A 19340-nucleotide genomic window follows, 5' to 3' on the forward strand; every position below is an offset into this window, starting at 1 on the left:
ATACACATAGTGTGTGGATGCAAAACTGTGTTCAGATAATGATTGTGCAGATATAGGTCAGAAGCATGTCCTTGGCAGTGAATGTGCAATATCACTGTGCAGTAACTTCATATGGAAAGGTCTTGACACACATTGAAAGGCCTGTTTCACAAAGCTATTTTAACCTCTAAGCTTTGCCTACTCTGGTTATTTGCCTGTGAAAACACTTTTTCATATCACAGAAGGCGATTTATACTCAAACAGTTTTTGTATGAGCAAATCACATAAAGGAAGAGAAAGCACACATTCCATGGAGGGAAAGCCCTGTGCACCAGCAAATATGCTTCTTTTTGGATGTACACAGACGTTTTCCTGACCCATTCTACCTCTGAGAACTGACAGATATTTATTCCTGTGAAGGGCAGAAGTAAAATCCATTTCCACGGCGAAAACGGGCATGGACAACCTTACAAATAGTGGGGGTGTAGAGGAAGTGTTTTTATCTGAGGGAGGACTATTTCCTTTGTGGAGAAATAATATGGAAAAACTCCAGTTGCACACATGCAAAGACATTTTGCATGCGTAGTTGTACCCATAGTCCTTCTTGTGCATGCAAACAGCCCTTCTCATGCACACAAGTACTACAGTGCATGCAAACAGCCCCTCACATGTAGTTTGTAATGCAGCTCCTCTGCTATGACGGAGAAGCGTCTCCTCACTGGTAAAATGCCCGCACACAGAAGAAAAATAAAATGACAATAAAATAATTTTATTGTCATTTTATTTTTTGGCTCTAGTCCGCAACCGCAAGGCGGGCCATGTCCTGCATCAGCAGGGTGGGAGTAGTGGTAGCACTGAAAGTGCACATGTAGCTTTGGTCGTCCCTCCACAGCCGGCCAAACTGACATGCGCATTTTTATATCTGCCAGGCTGGTCCTGGGAGATCTCATCGGTGCTCAGGGCACAGGCTCCCAGTCCCCACAGAGCGTTAAACTGGCCCACTTTGCTCATCACAGTGCTTCTCTCATGCTGGGAGAAGCACTAAGATTGGGTGGGGTCTGGGTGCCTAAACTCCTGGGGATTTTAGTGCCAGGAGCAGTGAGGTACAGTACGACGGGGGAGAAGAAGAGCGTGGGTGTGCGAGGGAGCAGAAGAACGCTGGCCGGCAGTGAAAGGTAAGTGTTTATCCCTTAAAAAAAAAACTCCTCACGCTGCTGCCCCAAGTTGGATTGGCAGCAGCCGCTGCTGCTTTCTAGGAGTACTCCGGGCAACCTGTGTATGCCTCAGGTGTCCAGAAGAACTCTTAGAATTGTTAGTGAATTCCTGAAATTCTGAATTCTCCACCCATGAAAAGTAGTAAACATATGGGTAAAAGTTCCTGAATTTACAACCTAACCCCTCAGTTGGAAACAAACATTGTGCATGGAGTGGGAGACAAACACTGCGCAGGAAAGGAAGGGGAGTGTGTGCATGGAGTGGGAGATGAGCACTGGGCAGGAAAGAAAGGAGGTACAAGAATTCCAAAGGGCACCTATGTCCCAACCTATGAGGAAGGACTACTGTTCCCTTTCTTGGTTCAAGAAGGGCCGGACATGAAAGGGACAGAGCACATTGACAGATACATTTAAGCTACGATAACCAAAAAGATCATAGTACCAGAGTTGCCTTCACAAACCAACAGCACTCATGATATTTGTTATGCAGATTTAAGGGAGATGGAACCTACATATGGAAAAATTATTAAAAGTAAAATCATGTAGAAACAGACTCATGTGGTACGTCTTTTTGGCTCAGTTGTTTGAATTTTTTGTTCTTTTTGTTTTTCCTGCCTAGGAAGCCTGAATAGTGATGGATCACAGAAACTATTTGACCGAGAATTTGTGCTCATGTTTTCAGTATTTGATGAAAGTAAAAGCTGGCAAAAATCGGTATCTACTGAACAAGGATCAGCAATGTATGCAATAAATGGGTACATCAATGGAACCATACCAGGTAGGAAATACTTTTTTTTGGTAAAAGCTATGAACAAGGTGTAAATGCACAAGTAAATTGTTTCTTAATAGTTGCAATGTAGGATTCTGCACTATGATATGGTCACAGTGGAGAAACTTAAATTGCAACTATAATAAATTGGATTATTATTTGTGGTGGGTGACTACTCAGCTCAAGGAATACTCACAATGCTTGTCTTGGCTTTGAGGGCTGGGAGTGTGTGGGGAATGCACTATATCCTAGTGTCCTCCCTTATCTAATGCTAAAATCCAGTTTGAGGCAGTGACTGTATCCACAATAAATCCAGAGACAGATGTTTGATAGAACAAAAGTAGGGTTTTCCAGCAACCAGATAGTGGAAATATAAGAACTGTTTTGCCATTCTGCCTTCCTTACAAGTGCGCCCCCAGTGTTATATGTACAACCCACCGAAAGAAGTCTGGTGAGAAAGAGCAGGGTTCAACAGCAACCACACAGCGAATTTGCAGGAACTGTCTTGCCATCCTGTTCTCTGCATTTTACCTTTCAAGTGTGCTCCAAAGTGTTATATGTAAACCCAGCAGACCTTTCAAGCAGGATTTGAGACTCTAATGTCAAAAAGGAAGCTCACAGCCTCCACCCTGCCTATTCGGCAGGGCTCAGAGGAGTCATCTCTACCCATTCAGGTAATTAAATTAACCTGAGCTCACCTTCCTGGTAGCTGTGACACAGAGCAGAGAGACTCAACCTAGGACAATGTGTAAAGTATTTATACAATTCCAAAACAGTAATAAAGTAAAAATCCCAAACCGAATTAGACATATAGAGTAAAATGTAAAAATACAAAATGACAAAATTCCAATAAGGGGTTTTGGAGATATGAATTTTGAAAGTTTTAAGTAGGAATAGCGCCAAAAAGCACAGTCGAAGGCTGCAATAGACTGGGACCTACCTGCAATTTCAGGCTGACTGAAATGGAGAGCAGGTCAGATGCAGCAACCTGATTCATCCTAGTTAAAGGTCTTCTGATTTAGGCCCATTTAAAATCTGGTGGACAGGATTTATTCCATCAGGGCAACGTAGTGGAGTACTCATTCACCTAGAGGAGGTATTAGCCTAGCAAACTTAAAGATGTCCACCGGCCCAATGGACAACCCTTGCATTTGCAGGAACTCCCATCATTGTGGATTCTGTCAATGTATTGAAAGTTTGACAGACGGCTCTATCAATGTGACGGAGCCATACAGCACACTGTCAGTTTTTGAAAAAATTATTTTCAAAAACAACATTCCAAAGCTGGATTTTATTTAGAAAAAAAAATGGACCCTCCTCACCACAGGAGTTTTCTCTCAAGGCATGTGGGTCATTTTAGAGTTTACATTGCCCCTTATCACCAGGTTTTACCTGGCGGTGACAGACAGTGAAAACGTGCCATTTGTTCACCCACTCTAAATAGGGCAGGTGGACAAATGGCAAAACCTTTGATAGCCCTTACTCCCTCATACTGTTGGAGGTGTATGTCGCCATCAGAGACAGAGTAGTCACTGCTATCAACATTCTAAAGGTCCACCTGACTGTAAATGAGGCAAGCAAACCTTCAGTTTGGTGGGGGGGGGGGGTACTCTGTCACCTCTGTGACAGAGTCCTGTCTCTGCATAACTCAACATCAGGCCCTAAGTACTCTAAGTCCCAATTTACCACAGAACTACAATTCTAAAGCCCTCCAGGAACCCCAGAGAAGGCAGCTAAAAACTCTCAGTATGTCAGGCAGAGGCTACCCAGATGGCCCAGTTCATGTCAAGTTGCCATTGGTCAGCTGGGCAGTTGCAGGAAAGGCCTCTTGTAGCTTCAACAGGAGGTCAGCCTTATAACCCTTGGCATCCAGAGTACAAGCGGGAGCATCTTCAGGCCTTCAGCCTTCAAGGCACCTTTCATGCCACAGACAGTATATCCAGTTCTTGCCTGTTTTCCACAGGTCCAGGAAATGTTCTGAAGTGGGTGCCTGGAGTTGCCAGATTATGCGTGGCACAAGCTAGTGGGTGAAAATTACTCCTGGAGTGAAAGTGCCTGCGGCCAACCCTAACCACTTTGGGCCTTTTTTTTAGATTATGAAAGTCTTCGGCTGCACTCAACTTTGGCTTTGAGGGCTGGGAGTGTGTGGGGAATGTACTATATCCTAGTGTCCTCCCTTATATAATACTAAAATCCAGTTTGAGGCAGTGACTGTATCCACAATAAATCCAGAGACAGATGTTTGATAGAACAAAAGTAGGGTTTTCCAGCAACCAGATAGTTGAAACATAAGAACTGTTTTGCCATTCTGCCTTCCTTACAAGTGCGCCCCCAGTGTTATATGTACAACCCAGCGACAGAAGTCTGGTGAGAAAGAGCAGGGTTCAACAGCAACCACACAGCGGATATGCAGGAACTCTCTTGCCATCCTATTCTCTGCATTTTACCTTTCAAGTGTGCTCGAAAGGGTTATATGTAAACCCAACAGACCTTTCAAGCAGGATTTGAGACTCTAATGTCAAAAAGGAAGCTTACAGTCTCCACCCTGCATATTCGGCAGGGTTCAGAGGAGTCATCTCTACCCATTCAGGTCAGCTTATTATTTCCTCATGGGAAGCATTTCAAACCGTTTTTCCCCTAATCAAATGCTTATCCGTGTCAGTGAGAAGTCAGAGCAAATGCAATTTAGCCGCCAGGAACTTCCGGCAGGGAAAAAAAATCTTTCTAAACGTTACTTTTCTTTAAAAATTATTCACCATTGAATTGGATTTTTAATAACTGTTATAAAATGTTTTTTTTACTATTTTCTAGCTAGTACCATTTAAGAGAATACAGTGTTAGTCATTTTAATATGTATTCTGTTTTACTTCTATTACATCTACTCCTGCCCCAGTGAAATGTAGCTTTTGGGTCACTCTAAGGACATCTTAATACATCTTAATATGACATTTCTCCATGTCCTATTTTTAAATACCCTGCACCATGCCTTAACGCCCATGACATGGGTACATCTTGTACCATATAAGTTAATTATACCAATAAGAACAATTGTAATGGTTCAGCACTCTTTTTCAATGGACAGTATTACTTCTTATTCATAGTAATTCAACACACAACTCATGATATTCCATGCACAATTTCAATAATTAATTTTCTCTGATAAGTGTATTTTGAGGACAATTATTTATTCTTGTTTGAAATTTCGTCTATTGAAAGCTGAAAGGGGTTGATCTTTCGGTTCGCTGCACCTTTTTAAGTGTCGAAATATTTTTCCCATGGTAAGGTTGGGTGTGGCAGGATATTGCCTCAACCTCTTTTGTATATCAGTTTACTTTACTCCTGGTTAGCAGCATTAAAGTGAACAGAGTTGTAAAGCCTGCTGAAATATAGAGTCCAGCAAAAGGAAGAAATATGAGGTGACCACATAGGAAAGTCACATTTCCTAGAGTTACCAATCTAGCAACCATTTAATAAAAAATCCATCATACTATTTGCAATGCACAAAACAACCTGGCACCCACAAACTGATAAAACTAAAGAAGGATCCTAAAGCTAACAATAAATGGTTCCTCAACAATCTGGCAGATTTGAAAATGTCTGCTCTTAGTGTTAATGATGATGGCCTAGACCACTGTCCAAGAATAACAAGAGGGTGCTAGTATTTCTTGCTGGTCAGATATCACTTGGGATTCATGGGCGCTGAGTGCTGTACATCAGTAACTGTTCATAATATTCCAAACAGCTTTCTTGGTTCTCCACATCACCGTCTCAAGAGAAGTCATTAGAGTTGGTGTGCACTATCAGGATTATTTCAGTGCCCCCAAAAAGAAAAAAACGGCCTTTTGCTAGATTAAACACTCATCTTGTCCTTGAGAAGTCCAGACTACATTTGCACAAGCATTGGCTGCCAATAGGAAGTATGATATGCTAACCCAGAATAGCAACTGAACTCCTTTGTCTACTTGGGAAAGCTAGTATACATTTCCTATGTATATCATTGTACAGTAACATTTTAAATATGCAACACCACCTTTTGAAGTAAATGTTTGGAAAAACTAACTTTCCAAAGTTCTGTTAGTGGTGGAAGCACATCTATGTTGCCAGGGATTTCTAGATTCTAGATTGGTATCACTGTGCTTCCCATCTTGGAGTTTACAATATGTGAGCAAAACTGGTCTCTGAAAATCTCCATAATGTTTCAGTTCATCAGAACTGTCATTGACACCATAGTTAATATGTCTTTCAATAAAAAAACATCTTGCTTTTTCACATATTTCACTGTAAACACATCACTGCATAATTAGCACACTCTTCATAAATAATCACAGTATATTATCTGTCATTCAGTTATTTTCCATCATTATATAGGATAGCTACTCATTTATCTTGTTATGATAAATGTAATGCTGTGTAACCCTGACTTTGACTCTTGAAGCATGTTCTGCTCTCATAATCCATGGCTCTCTAAGTGCTTTCTTCCTAACCCATTTCGCACAACCCACGTCACATTTGCAAACCAACAAAGCAATGTCTTACTTTGTTGTTATCTCACAGTGGCTTCAGCTTTTTGTGAGTACAGAGCTCTTAAGACAAGGCTGTAATTACTGAACTAAATCCATTGTCACTCAGAAAAGGATCTCAAATTCCAAGGAGCCTTTAACGCTGGAGCTGGCCTTCTATTGGTAAGAAAGAGGGAAGAGTTATATCCTTACTAGTTAAAGATAAAAGGCTCATAATAACCTGTTCTTTTTATAGCTCATTTGTGAACAAATGAGTTTTATTAGTTGAAATCTATCTTGTCAGCAATCTTGAATTTGACTTTATTAGGCCAGATGTTAATATACCACAATCCCCAAGGCTATCTTGAATGCGTAAAGCGAAAATTATTCTAATACTCTTCAAGCTATGGTCAAGTCTCAAAAGCATTTAAATGACTAGTGTTTCTTAGGTGTTAGATATACATATTTTCTTTTTATTCACACTAACATTAGGAAGTAAGAGCGTTCTTACTTGATCTATACATTTGGTTATAAGGATAAGAATTAAAGGTGTTATTAGGAAACATGAAAAAAGATTGGTGTAGTTCCTAAATACACAACATTGAACATTTGATGTATGATGAGACCTGCTGGAAATTGATGTAAAGCAGTGACAATCAACTCAATATTATGAAGAAATATTGATTACAAGATTCATACAAAATCAGTATGAGAAGTAAAGAATTTGCCTTTGCACTTCTCATTAGTCACTTTAATGGTTTGGAGGTCAGAAAAGTAGTTGATTCCAATTAGACCTGATTCTTGATTTCTTTCTCCTTTCCCTCACTAGTGAGTGCCTAATCTTTGAATGTCTGGTGGCCTTTTGGAAGTCTGATAGATCCTCCATTAGAATAACACATTTCTTTTAACTTTCACAAAGCATATTCTGTGGCACATATTTGTACCTTCCAGCCACTCCAGGGTATTTAAAATGCTTTGGGGACCACGTGATTCTAGCTAGCTTTACCTTTGCTTCCCTCTACCTGGCCTTACTACTCACTACCTTACCTCATGTTAAAGAGTTGCCATTTTGGAATAATTTATTTGAATTGGCATGCCCCTTTGTGAGATGACATAATTGCACAAATATCAGTGATTTTACATTGGGGATTATTCTGTCATCATTATTCTCAGCTGCAAGGTCCAAATTTCCATCTACCCCTGCTTCTCTACTCATTGCCTGCCCATTGAATGCTCACAGGCCATTTTAAAGTCAAAAAGGCCCTTAGTTGAGCCAGTATGGCTACTGACACCTTTGAACGTCTTTCTTTTTTAACAGCTTTCTGATTGAACTTTTTTCAGAACTTCCTAGTGAAGGGTGGACTCAAACATAGCTCTGCTTATATAATGGTACAGGTATTGTAGCTGATTAACACCGAGAGTAAATATATGCTGTGTTTTCCAAACTGGTACTGTTTGTAGTAATATGTTATAGGCCAAAACAAAATGTTAAACCTCACATTTTTTTACCAGTGATAATAACTGTGAAATGAGCTACTTCCTCTATATCTACGTTCTATAACCGGTTTGCTGATAAATGCAACATTAGCTGGCATTAACATTTGTAATATTTATGACTTGATCCTATTTTAAAATCTGTTTCGTCTTGTTTTGCATTTTTATTGCATTATATCTATTCCTTAATAATGGACAACCACACACCTTCTGGTGTGGCTCTTGTATTATTTAACACAGGCCAGGATTCAATATGTTTTTTCTGAAGAAAAAACCCAAAAAACATTACATAAACACATTATACGCAGGCTGCCATCAACTTGTCAACATTTTTGTTATGAGGCTAGCTCCCTGGTTCATAGGATCATGATGTGTCAGAGGTTAGTAAGATATTTGTGCCAATTATATAAACACCAACCAAAACATTCAGAAATGAATATGCCTTTTGATCGAATGAGTAATGTGCCGTTGATGAACCTCTACCTTTTTCTTTGGTGATAGTTTGGTCTTCTAATACTCAGAACCACACTGAAGGAAAGGTGAACTTTCCAAGCTCCAAGATTGGAGAGAGAGTTTGTGTTTGGTTGCCAGGTGAAAATGTGGTGTGTTCTATGTTAGCAAAAGAAAGGGGAATACAGGTAAAATGATCTGACTGTTTAGAATATATTTGTTTATTCATTGTGTTATTATTCTTTGCTACCAAAAATTATAATTGAAAAATAAGTATATTACTAGTTCTGTCAAATTACTAACATGACAGAAATACTGAGATAGAAAATTTACAATTCGGATTTATAAAGATGTGTACTCTGTATTACTTTAGCTACTTCATAGAATTAAATTGTCTGCATTGTTGTTATTTAAAGCATCTTGAAGCAGCCTTCATCAATGAATGCCACATAATCACTATATTTTTAAGCTAGGGAGATTTGTAGCTCAAAATAATAAATCTAAACTTACCTATATGTACTTACCTTGACAATATAGTTGTAGTCGATATTGTGGACGCAATATTTATGCAGGACAATCCCCCTCCTAGAGTCCTTTCTTAAGCCTCTTCCCCCTTCTGCCCACCCGCAAGACACCACTGTGATCGCCACCGCTTCATCAACACTTACCCCTCTCCTTACTGTCATTCCAGTCCCTTACGATACTCCCCTTTCTTTGTCCCCCATTCCGCCCCCCCCTCTGGATTCTTTCCCCTCTAACTCTTTTAACTCACATTCCATCCCCCAAACCTCCCGGCTCCCCAGTGTCCAACCCCCTGCTACCCCTAATCATTTCGTAAACTCCCCTCTAGCCCAAACTCCGGATACCACATTCCTCCCCTCCCTCCCTCCCCCTCTCCTAACTACACCCCTACCTCCAACACTGATATTACTTCTCCCTACAACCTGTACGCCCCTCCCTCTCCTCAGTCCCTATCTCCTACCTCCATTATTACGTCATCCTGTACCTCGCCCCTCTCTATTTTCCAACCCCGGACAGCACCTCCTGACCTTCCACTGACCTCCCCCACTTACACAATCCCAGTCCTACCCTCACTCCCCCCCATGACCACTCTCCCTCTCCGAACAATAATCCTCCACCCATGCGTAATACTGACCCCACCCCCTACTTCTACCACAACCTCACCTCTCCTCACTCTCTTAACTCAGACACTTCGTAACATTGACTGCAACATCTCTACCTTGGTTTCAGAACTTGCGCGACTCAGAATAGATTTCAAGCAATTTAATTCTCTCAACTCCAGAACCCGCCCCTCTTTGACCTCCTATTCTTGCTCCAGCCCCCCAAAACGCCCATATCCTAAGCGTTGGCCAACTACACCTCTACTCAGCCGTACACTCAGGCCTCTTCGTTCCCTGAGAGTCTACTCCACGTCCGACATCCCTGACCTCTGCGACTCTTACCTTGACAAGTTCCCTCCTAATGACCCATTCCTCCCTCACTCTAACATCCCAGTTATCATGGGGACCTGCAGAATCCACTCTTCCCCCAGCTCACTCAGACCTCCCCCTCAACTTACTACCATTCACTTACACCCTTCTACCAAAAACATCCCCAAACCCCTATCTTGTATGCTCGTGAACTGCCGCTTAGCTGTTCGACATGCAACCGAAATATCTGAAACTATACTTAACGATGATATTGACATCGCCTTCCTCACAGAAACCTGGCTCAAAGATCACTCTACACCTATCCTTGACCTACTCACCCCCCCTGGTTACTCCACACTCAGAAAAGACAGATCTTAAAGAATAGGGGGGAGGTTTAGCCATTATCTATAAAAACGAACTACAACTCTCCCTCACAAAGAACACAAACTTTACTACCTTCGAATATCTTGGAGCTGAACTTAAGTTGAAAAACTCCCCTCCAATTCTACTACACAATATCTACCATCCGCCCGGTGAGCCTCTCCCCTTTGCCGAAGAACTATCAGACCTTATCACGCAATCGTCACTCTCTAACACCAAAAACCTTTTCCTAGGAGATCTCAACCTTCACTGGAATGAACCGAAGGACCCCGCAATCAGCCTCCTCACTAATCTTCTTGAGACTATCGACCTCAAACAACTTTGCCACTCCCCCACCCACACCAAAGGAGCCATCCTTGACGCTATCATCTCTAACACTGATTTGGCGTCCCTATCCAACATCATCCCTATCGACTGGTCCGACCATCACCTCATTTTGTTCACGATCTCCCCCACAACCCCGCCCGCCCCAGCTAAGTGCATTAAGGCCACGACAGTGTCCAGAAATCTTAAGCAAATCCCTCCTGGCACTCTGGAGTCAAAACTTCAAACCCAACTTCGTCTCATACCACCCTCTCTCAATGCAAACGATCTTACTGAGCACTTTAACAAAACTGTCGTTGAGGTCTTAGATCAACTTGCCCCGCTCAAACTTAAAACGCAAAAAAATGTCCCCTTCAAATCATGGTTTACCTCTGACCTTAACAAGGAAAGACGCTCACTTAGACTTGCCGAAAGAACATGGCGACAACACCCTTCTCCCTCCCATCTGGCCCTCCTTAGAACCGCTAGATCCACCTACAAAAAACACATTTTCTTTGAAAAGGCAGCTTTCTTTCGCTTACAACTCTCCCGCTCCAAAAACAGACCCAGAGAACTGTTCAATATCGTGAGAAACCAATCCACTACTGCACCCCTTAACCTGTCGGCCTCCACTAGCAAATGTGAAGAAATTGCTAACTTTTTCTCCGAAAAAATCGCCAAGATTGATCTTTCCTTCCATGTAACCCAGCTCCCTCCCTCAACCAAATGTCCTTTGAATAATACTCTAACACCACACTCACCCCTGATCCCACCCACTATCTCTATCGCTTTCACACACCCTCCCTCCTCTCCCCCTCCTGTACCACTCCACCCCATCCCACTACTTAAAAATAAAGCCGCCTGGATGAATTTCCACCCTGTTTCTGAACTGGAAGTCTTTAACATCCTATCCAAACTAAAACCATCCTCTCACACTAAAGACCCACTCCCATCCGCCCTCACCCAAGAACTAAAGCACATCATTGTCCCTTATTGGACCAACATCATTAACGCCTCTCTCTCTTCTGGATGTGTTCCTATCTCACTCCAACTTGGACAAATCACGCCCATCCCCAAAAACCCCAAAGCCGACCCTAATGACCCTAACAACCTCCGCCCTATCTCCAACCCCCACTACTCTCCAAAACCCTTGAAAAATGCGCCCTAATTCAACTGGACAAGCACATTGACACTTTCAACCTGCTTGACCCCCTTCAATCTGGCTTCCGCAAAGGTTGCAGCACTGAAACCGCACTGCTTAACATTGTCGATGACATCCACCTTACCCTGGATAAGGGTGAGTCTTGCATACTCATCCTCCTTGACCTCACTGCTGCATTCGACACAGTTAACCACTCAACCTTACTCAATGCCCTCAAAGATCGTTTCGGACTTGATGGCACTGTCCTAAACTGGTTCACCTCATACTTACAACACAGAACACAACAAATCAAAATTCAAAACTGCCTCTCCTGCCCTACATCGGTCTCCCTCGGTATACCCCAAGGATCTATCCACTCTCCTGCCCTCTTCAACCTCTTTATGGAACCCCTCACCCTCATACTTAAACAAGCCAAAATTAACTACCACCTGTATGCTGACGACACCCAACTGTACAATAAAATCAAATCCCACTCTGCTATCATACACCTCAACACAGCCCTATCCAAGATCCAATCCTGGTTCTTCACAAATCATCTCAAACTTAATCCAAACAAAACTGAAATCATTCTCTTCTCTCCCAAAAACAACCCTCTCCCCATTCAAGCATGGATAACCGACCTTAATGCCCTTAACTGCTCTCTCTTCCTAGCCGAATCAGTTAAATATCTTGGCATCACCATCAACAATAAACTTGCGCTCCATACCCATATAAAAAATTCGGCAAAAGGAGCACTCTTCTCACTCCGGCTTCTCAAAAAAATCAAACCGTTCATTCCTGCGGAAGACTTCAAATCGGTTATCCAATCTTTAGTCCTTTCCAAGATTGACTACGGAAACGCTTTACTCTCTGGAACACCCAAAGTTCACCTTGCCCCCCTCAAATCTGTCCTCCACTTAGCGGCCAGACTAACAACCGACTGTAAACGTTCTGAACACATCTCTCCTGCCCTCAAAGAACTCAAATGGTTTCCCATTGAAGGCAGATCATCGTATAAAATTGCCTGCATTACACACAAAGCCCTTTATCAAAAGACACCAAGTTACCTCTCCAATAAACTCACTAAAGCAGAATGCTCCCGGACGTTGAGAAGCTCAAACGCACTTCTTCTCGTCCCCCCGCTATTGAAGAAAAAAGCCTCGCAGGCACGCTCCTTCTCTGGAAAAGCCCCCAGCATCTGGAATGCCCTCCCCAAAGCTCTCCGTTGTACCTCCTCCTATATCAGTTTCAAAAAAGGCCTTAAAATACACTTGCTCAATCAATATTGGGATACTTAATTCCTCTCTTACTATACTTGTGCTACCCACCCCTCCTCCCTTTGACACTACCGATCTCTCCCTCGCCTCTCACACTTCTAAAGCCCCCACTCCTCTCCACCCTACCTCCCTCTTCCTATCCTAATCTCTCCCCTCCATCGCCTTCTCACATACCCTATCCCTCCATGCGCTATTTTATCCACTGAACCTACCCTTTTGCTCCTCTTACTGTTATTATCGGTATGAGCTCAACTGAATCTTTTATTCCTCCATGTATAATGCCTCACTATTTAACAATTTGCACTGTTTTGTCCTAAAATAATTTTTATGCAAATGTAAAACGCTCTGATACCCCCGGGTGGAGCTAGCGCTATATAAAACTTCTAAAATAAATAAAATAAATAAAAACAATAATTTAACTGCAACATTGTGACATGCAACTTTTTTTTTCACTTATCTGCACATTTTATTTGCTTTCATTCCTGTTTTGGGCTTTGATTCATGAACTATGTGGGTGGCCCAAAGATCATCCTGAAGAGTTATACATTGCTCTATTTCTAAACAACCCTTGCAAAATTGTTAATGGTAGCAAATGACTTACTGGGTCATTTCTTCTTGAAATTAAATCCAGCATTCTGGCATATCTACAGCAAAGACCTCAGTTTTTGCCTTCATAGCCTAAATGTTTTCATGTAACGTCGTCTGATCACACCTATTTGTGTTGCCTAGGGACTTAACTTGGATACAGATAAAATAGTAGCTAACATTCAAGGCAAGATACATTGTCCATACATGGAGACCATCATTCAGAGCATTTCTGTCAGAACACTGATGTTTGCTGAGCCAATAACCATGTATTCGGGCATTTATGAACGAGCCAAGAGTTTTCACATAGAGGGCAAAATCATGGTGGCTGTTCAGCAGTGCAACAGAAACAGTGCAGTCAACCAATTGAGAATGAAGCTGATTTGGATTTGACAGGTTAATACAACCAAATCAGGACATAACTTTGATTTATTAATGATCGTCCTTAAATGAATCTAAATGCAGTTATTCACTGCTATGATGTAGTAACAGTGGATAACCAAACTGGTTACCCACTGTTGCTAAGTCATATAAGAATTCCCGGCTGCTCAGGCTGGGCTTTTTTTTTAAACTCAACAGAGCCACCCAAGACTGTATTTTGCTTATTACATATACCTCATGATGCTACTCAAACCAATCTGCTATTGGACATGTACAAAAATGTAATAGGATGCCCTCAAACACCACCAGGTTTCATGCCTCATCATAGGACACACCACGCTCTCCAAAAACCCGGTTTGGTGGAGAGTGGGCCTACACCTGAAGTTAGGGAGGCACTTCTACCTAAGAATCGACCTGTAATCTAAATAGACTAAAACGAATGTGACATCCTAAACAGACCTTTATATTTACTAGAAATGTCACTTGGTAAGGGGAATTAGTAGCCTATAACCACTGCACCGTCAACTTGTTTTTGGCGGATGGATCATGCGAGTCCGTAGCATTCTTCACGATGGAAACACAGGATCCAGGTATGGCAAATATACACTAGTATGCTACTACTAACAAAAGGGTCACTTTTGTCAACCCTTCATGTATCAGGCCCCCAAGTACCTGCAACAGAATAAAAATATGATTTTGAGACTTCTTTAGTTATGTAGATCTGAGATATGTAGAAATGGCCATCAGCATAAAACATTTGAGCGCTTGGTAAAAAAGTGACACTGCACATGTGAAACAACATTATTTACAAGTGTTTCAAGTTGTGAGACCAGCTCACAATCATACCCCACTATTGGGTCATCTGGGCCCCATGGAGCAAGGGCTCAAGAACCCTGTAGTCAAATTCTAAAGATAGCAATACCGGAGAAAGAGTAATTTCACTTTCAGTAAGTCACAATGTCTTTTTTTTTAACAAACTTTATTGCACACCCTTGTTCGGTACACCGGCACTATAACATATATCAGGGCATGTACATTTTGTTTTTTGTTGAAAAATTTCCATTACATATAGTCTCTCATAGAATGTTATACAATAGAGTGCGATTCATGAATCCATAGGATATAGGTGGATCATATGACCGGTCAAAATCACCTGGCTGAATATCACGTAGGTATTGCAAATGACAGCTAGAAGTGACATGCAGACTAGTACTTTCCCCAGAACGACACTGCGCCCACCCCCCCCCCTCCCTCCCTCCTGGTCCGCATCTCAATGTTGTCGGTAAGTCACAATGTCTATCACCATTCGCTGTAACAAACATCAAGGCATCAATATCTCTGAGAGCTTGTCAGCGTAGCACTGGAGAGCAGAGAGTACAGCTTCTGGAGGGAAGGAAAGAAAAGGTATAAAGAGTGGTGGGTGGATGGTGCGGGCCAGGTACTGTTTTAATATGTGGGACTAAGAGGAGAGGTTGTGTTACATCTGTATCTCCCATTAGTCCTCTGCCCCGACATATCAGTTAAGAGCAGGGGCAGATTATTTTGGAGCCCATACATATTATAAAAGTATAGTATAGATGTGTGGAAATGTACCCCCGTGAGGGCACACTGGTGCAGGGTCACCATCTCGTCCACGGGTCCGAAGACTAACAAAAGAGAAATCGGCACTGGAGTTGAAGTAAAACAAATCAAGTTTATTAAACACTCATGAGTGGGACTGCGTCTGGACAACACTCTGAAGTGTTGTGGGAGGAAATACATTGAATACAAAAACCCTGACTCTTATATACAGTTTTGCTGCAATGCAATCCCATGGGAAGGAAAACTGGAGGAAATAGGTTTAAGCACGGAAATAGCTATAGGCAAACAAGAGCAGATGGCTGACCAGGTGGTCAGGAGATGAGGAAGGGGAGCACGGAATGTTTATGGCGGCAATAAGCAATCATTTGATAGCATCTAAGACCAGGTGCACCGGCAGCTGCAACCCCCCAGCACGTACATCAGATTGACCATGTCAGGGAGTTCAGCTAAAGTTGAGGACACAGGCTGGGTGAAAAGTCGAACAGCAGAGAGTAAGAAGAACACGACAGAAACTAAATGGACGTGACAGTCAAAATGGCTGCCGCTTATGCTAACATAGAATTTTCACTTTTCCACAGATGGGTGAAAAAGTGAATGACGGTGTTTTTCTCTTTGCGGTTCTGGGTGACATCAGGGACAGCTTGAACTTTGTTCTTGTTTATTTGATGTCACTGAGAACCCATTGATGAAAAATATCCTTGTTCTATACTCCCACAGCCATGTTGAGTAGTTAATGGGCTGAACTATAACATTTTCAAGTAAGTTCATCCTGAAGTCATAGTCCAGTCACTGAAGCACTGCTTCTGCGACCAGCCTATTTAAATCTGCTGTCTCCATACTAATTCAGTAAGTATGTGAGCAATCTTTACGGAGAGCATGGCACAGAGCATGACACAACTTATTCATATTTCAGTAACATTACACTCAGTGCTAATTTGTAAAAAAGGTAAGGGTCACTGCATTCTGCCCCCCCTAGTGCCCCGCCAGCCCTTCTAATGACAGTACCAAGACTACTACTAACCACCACACTCCTACAAATGTGACAACTCAGACTATTCCAGAGACCCAAAATTATAAGAATGGTGTGCACGTCAGGTATTATTCATTTTTTTATGTATACTGAATGGTTAAACAACTATTGTTGTGCTGGTCTCAAAATTAGACAACAGTGCTACCATGTGGCAGACTGTCATAAGAGCAGGTGCTGAGAATTAAGTGCCGATGGCAAGCACTGGAAACCACCAGCTCAAATGGAGCACTGCTTTACACTACTATGACAGTTCTATTACTTCCAGCTAGAAAATTAACCACAGACTTGAACCGTTGATTTTCTTGAAATTAACTCCACACTTAAGGCACCTTCTGTGCTTAAACCCACCCACTTCTAGGACTAAAATGCCACATAGGCACATTATGAAGGTTACTAGGGTCTAGTTGGCCAGAATGAGCATCTCTCTGGTAGTCCAGCTTACTGCAGTGCTATTGGATGTTTTCAGAGTTCTATGTATTATATATTCTCATTGTAAGGTAGACAGTTATGAGGGTTATGAAATGTTTTGGATCCATGTACCTGTTAAAAGAAGAATACTGTGATATTTGAATGCCATGACTTCCTATCATCATTGTTCATGATGTGGCCCAGTGCTTATCTTTATTTCTTTGACTGTATGTCTGACAGGAGTCATTTTCCATGATATGCACAACTATACAATGAATATTTAGCAAATTTACTGTAGGTGTTAATTTAGTCATCATTTATTGTTAATCTCAATTATGGTGCTATCCTGTGCTGTCCGCTGTTATTTGAAGAAAACTGCCTTTTGTTCTACAGATGCTGAAGTGTGCGCTTATGACAACATCAGCTGGCATTTCCTTGGAATGAGCTCCAAGCCAGAGCTGTTCTCCATCCATTTTAATGGCCAGGTCCTGGAAAGGAATACTCAAAAAGTTGCAGTCGTAGGCCTTGTTGCAGGAGCATCGACCACAGCAAACATGACTGTCAGCCAGCCTGGAAGATGGCTGATATCCTCTCTTGTGCCAAAGCATCTTCAAGGTAAGATACCTTCTGGCAAACACAGGTAAACAATCTGCATAATTGTTTTTACTAATTGTGTAAACCATGACCACATTTCTGTCGTTTCTGATTACTTATTTGTTGACTCCTTTCTAGGTGTGTGTTAGTGGGTTTTGTTTTGCTTTCTAGTATTTGTGTAGCTTGCAACAGCACTCCTGACTGTAGTTCTTCAGCGCTGAAACTGTTGTTCAAAGCAGTTAGTTACAGGTGTACCTGCATGTTAGGCTGGAGAGTGTAGCTCCACTGTGTCCTTTGTGGGAAGAGTTAGTTGTGGTACAACCGGTCCTGAGATCTGCTCTGGTATGTCTTACAGTAAATTTGTCAGTTGTGCTATGTGTGTAGATGTTTATATGAGATCTAAGAAGGCTGGAACACGCTTCATGCAGTTTTTGTTTGCTATTAATCTTTTATGGAGTATCAAAACATACACCTGGTATGCGTGAAGGAACAAGTTGTCAACAATTTTGTGTACGCCAGCGGCGGCTGCCAGCTATGGAGAGGAGGGGGGCGTCAAATGGGGCACTAAATTCATGCCTACATGTATTACATTATCTTTTTTAAGTTAATATGTTTAACTTTAAAACGGTAATGTAATGCGAGTCGGGGATTTAGGGGTCTTACATTTAAAAAAAATGAAATTTGACATACTTACCTTGCTGCCAGTGGAGGCTGGTGACATTTGAAAGTGGTGAGGCGTGACATTGTCGTACTGCACTGCGGCGAGCGAGCTTAGCGAGCGGGCTCGAACAACTTACGGAAGGGGTTCCCCCCCAAAGAAAATTTTGAAAGAAGAGTGGACAAACAGTGCATTTTTAAGCAAATTTAAGGAAGCAGGAAGGTTAATAAAGCAATTAGTGCTGGGCCTAATAAACATAGATCGGTCACTGCACCTCCCCTCACTTCACACAGCTTTGCTCTTGTACCTTCACCCAGCTCCGCAGAGACCCATGCTCACTCACAGGTGTACACACAATTCTCTACTGGGGATTGCCAAGTAGACAGACAAATACACAACTAACAAGCAGACACATCTCAGTCTTGAAACTGTAAAGCAGTGACACCCAAACGGATCTTATAATAGGAATAATAATGCAGACAAATAGTCAGACACTCAGCCTCCTCTCCCCTCCCATCTCAAATGTTCAAGCTTGTACCTCTGAAACACCACGCTGCATTCTAAAAGCCAGGAAGTAGTTAGGGGTATGAGGCATTAAAATATGTTTAAATAAATACAACCATTACTTTTCCATCAACATATTGCACGTTTTATAAAATGGTGCACTGTTAAACAGTCAATACAGGTACAACCCCTTTAGTCTGCCTATTTCCTGCCTATTCTCTGCTACAGGGTTATACCAAATCACTCCACAAACACTGGCAAATATGAAACATTATGCGATTGTATCAGGATCACACGTTGCATCAATGGGGAACTGAGATGGTGTTAATGTACAACTTGTTAGCCAAGCCAAGATGGACCTCCAAAGAGAAGAAAGACTCTGCATCCTGCTGCAAAATGCAGATTAATAAAACAATAAGCCCCAACGCACCAACACCAACAACTAACCTGAAGGTGGAGAAACACTAACTCCAGTTGTGGATTCAAAAGCCTGCGTTTGATACACAAACGTGCTTTCTATCGTAACAGCCCCACCCCCTCCCCCTTCCCCACCCACCTTCGATTCATATGGGTAGACTCTTGACGCTGCCTCTAGAGCATGCCTGGATCAAAAAATTCCCTTCTGTGTTGTAGATCCTCTATGCTGCGTAAACATGGGACAG

The 19340-nt window shown here is 42.0% G+C and overlaps 1 protein-coding gene across 1 annotated transcript in view; it reads left to right on the forward strand.

Annotated features, from left to right (window-relative positions):
- The window catches only part of F5 (coagulation factor V), a 582702-nt gene that overhangs the window by 146241 nt on the left and 417121 nt on the right, over positions 1-19340 (forward strand). The window contains exons 5-6 of the mRNA XM_085622982.1: positions 1813-1971; positions 17316-17537. Coding sequence (XP_085479108.1) covers positions 1813-1971; positions 17316-17537 — 381 coding nt within the window. The remainder of the gene's footprint in view (positions 1-1812; positions 1972-17315; positions 17538-19340) is intronic.

Source organism: Triturus cristatus, chromosome 8 (assembly GCF_964204655.1).
Source record: "Triturus cristatus chromosome 8, aTriCri1.1, whole genome shotgun sequence".
NCBI lineage: Eukaryota > Metazoa > Chordata > Amphibia > Caudata > Salamandridae > Triturus > Triturus cristatus.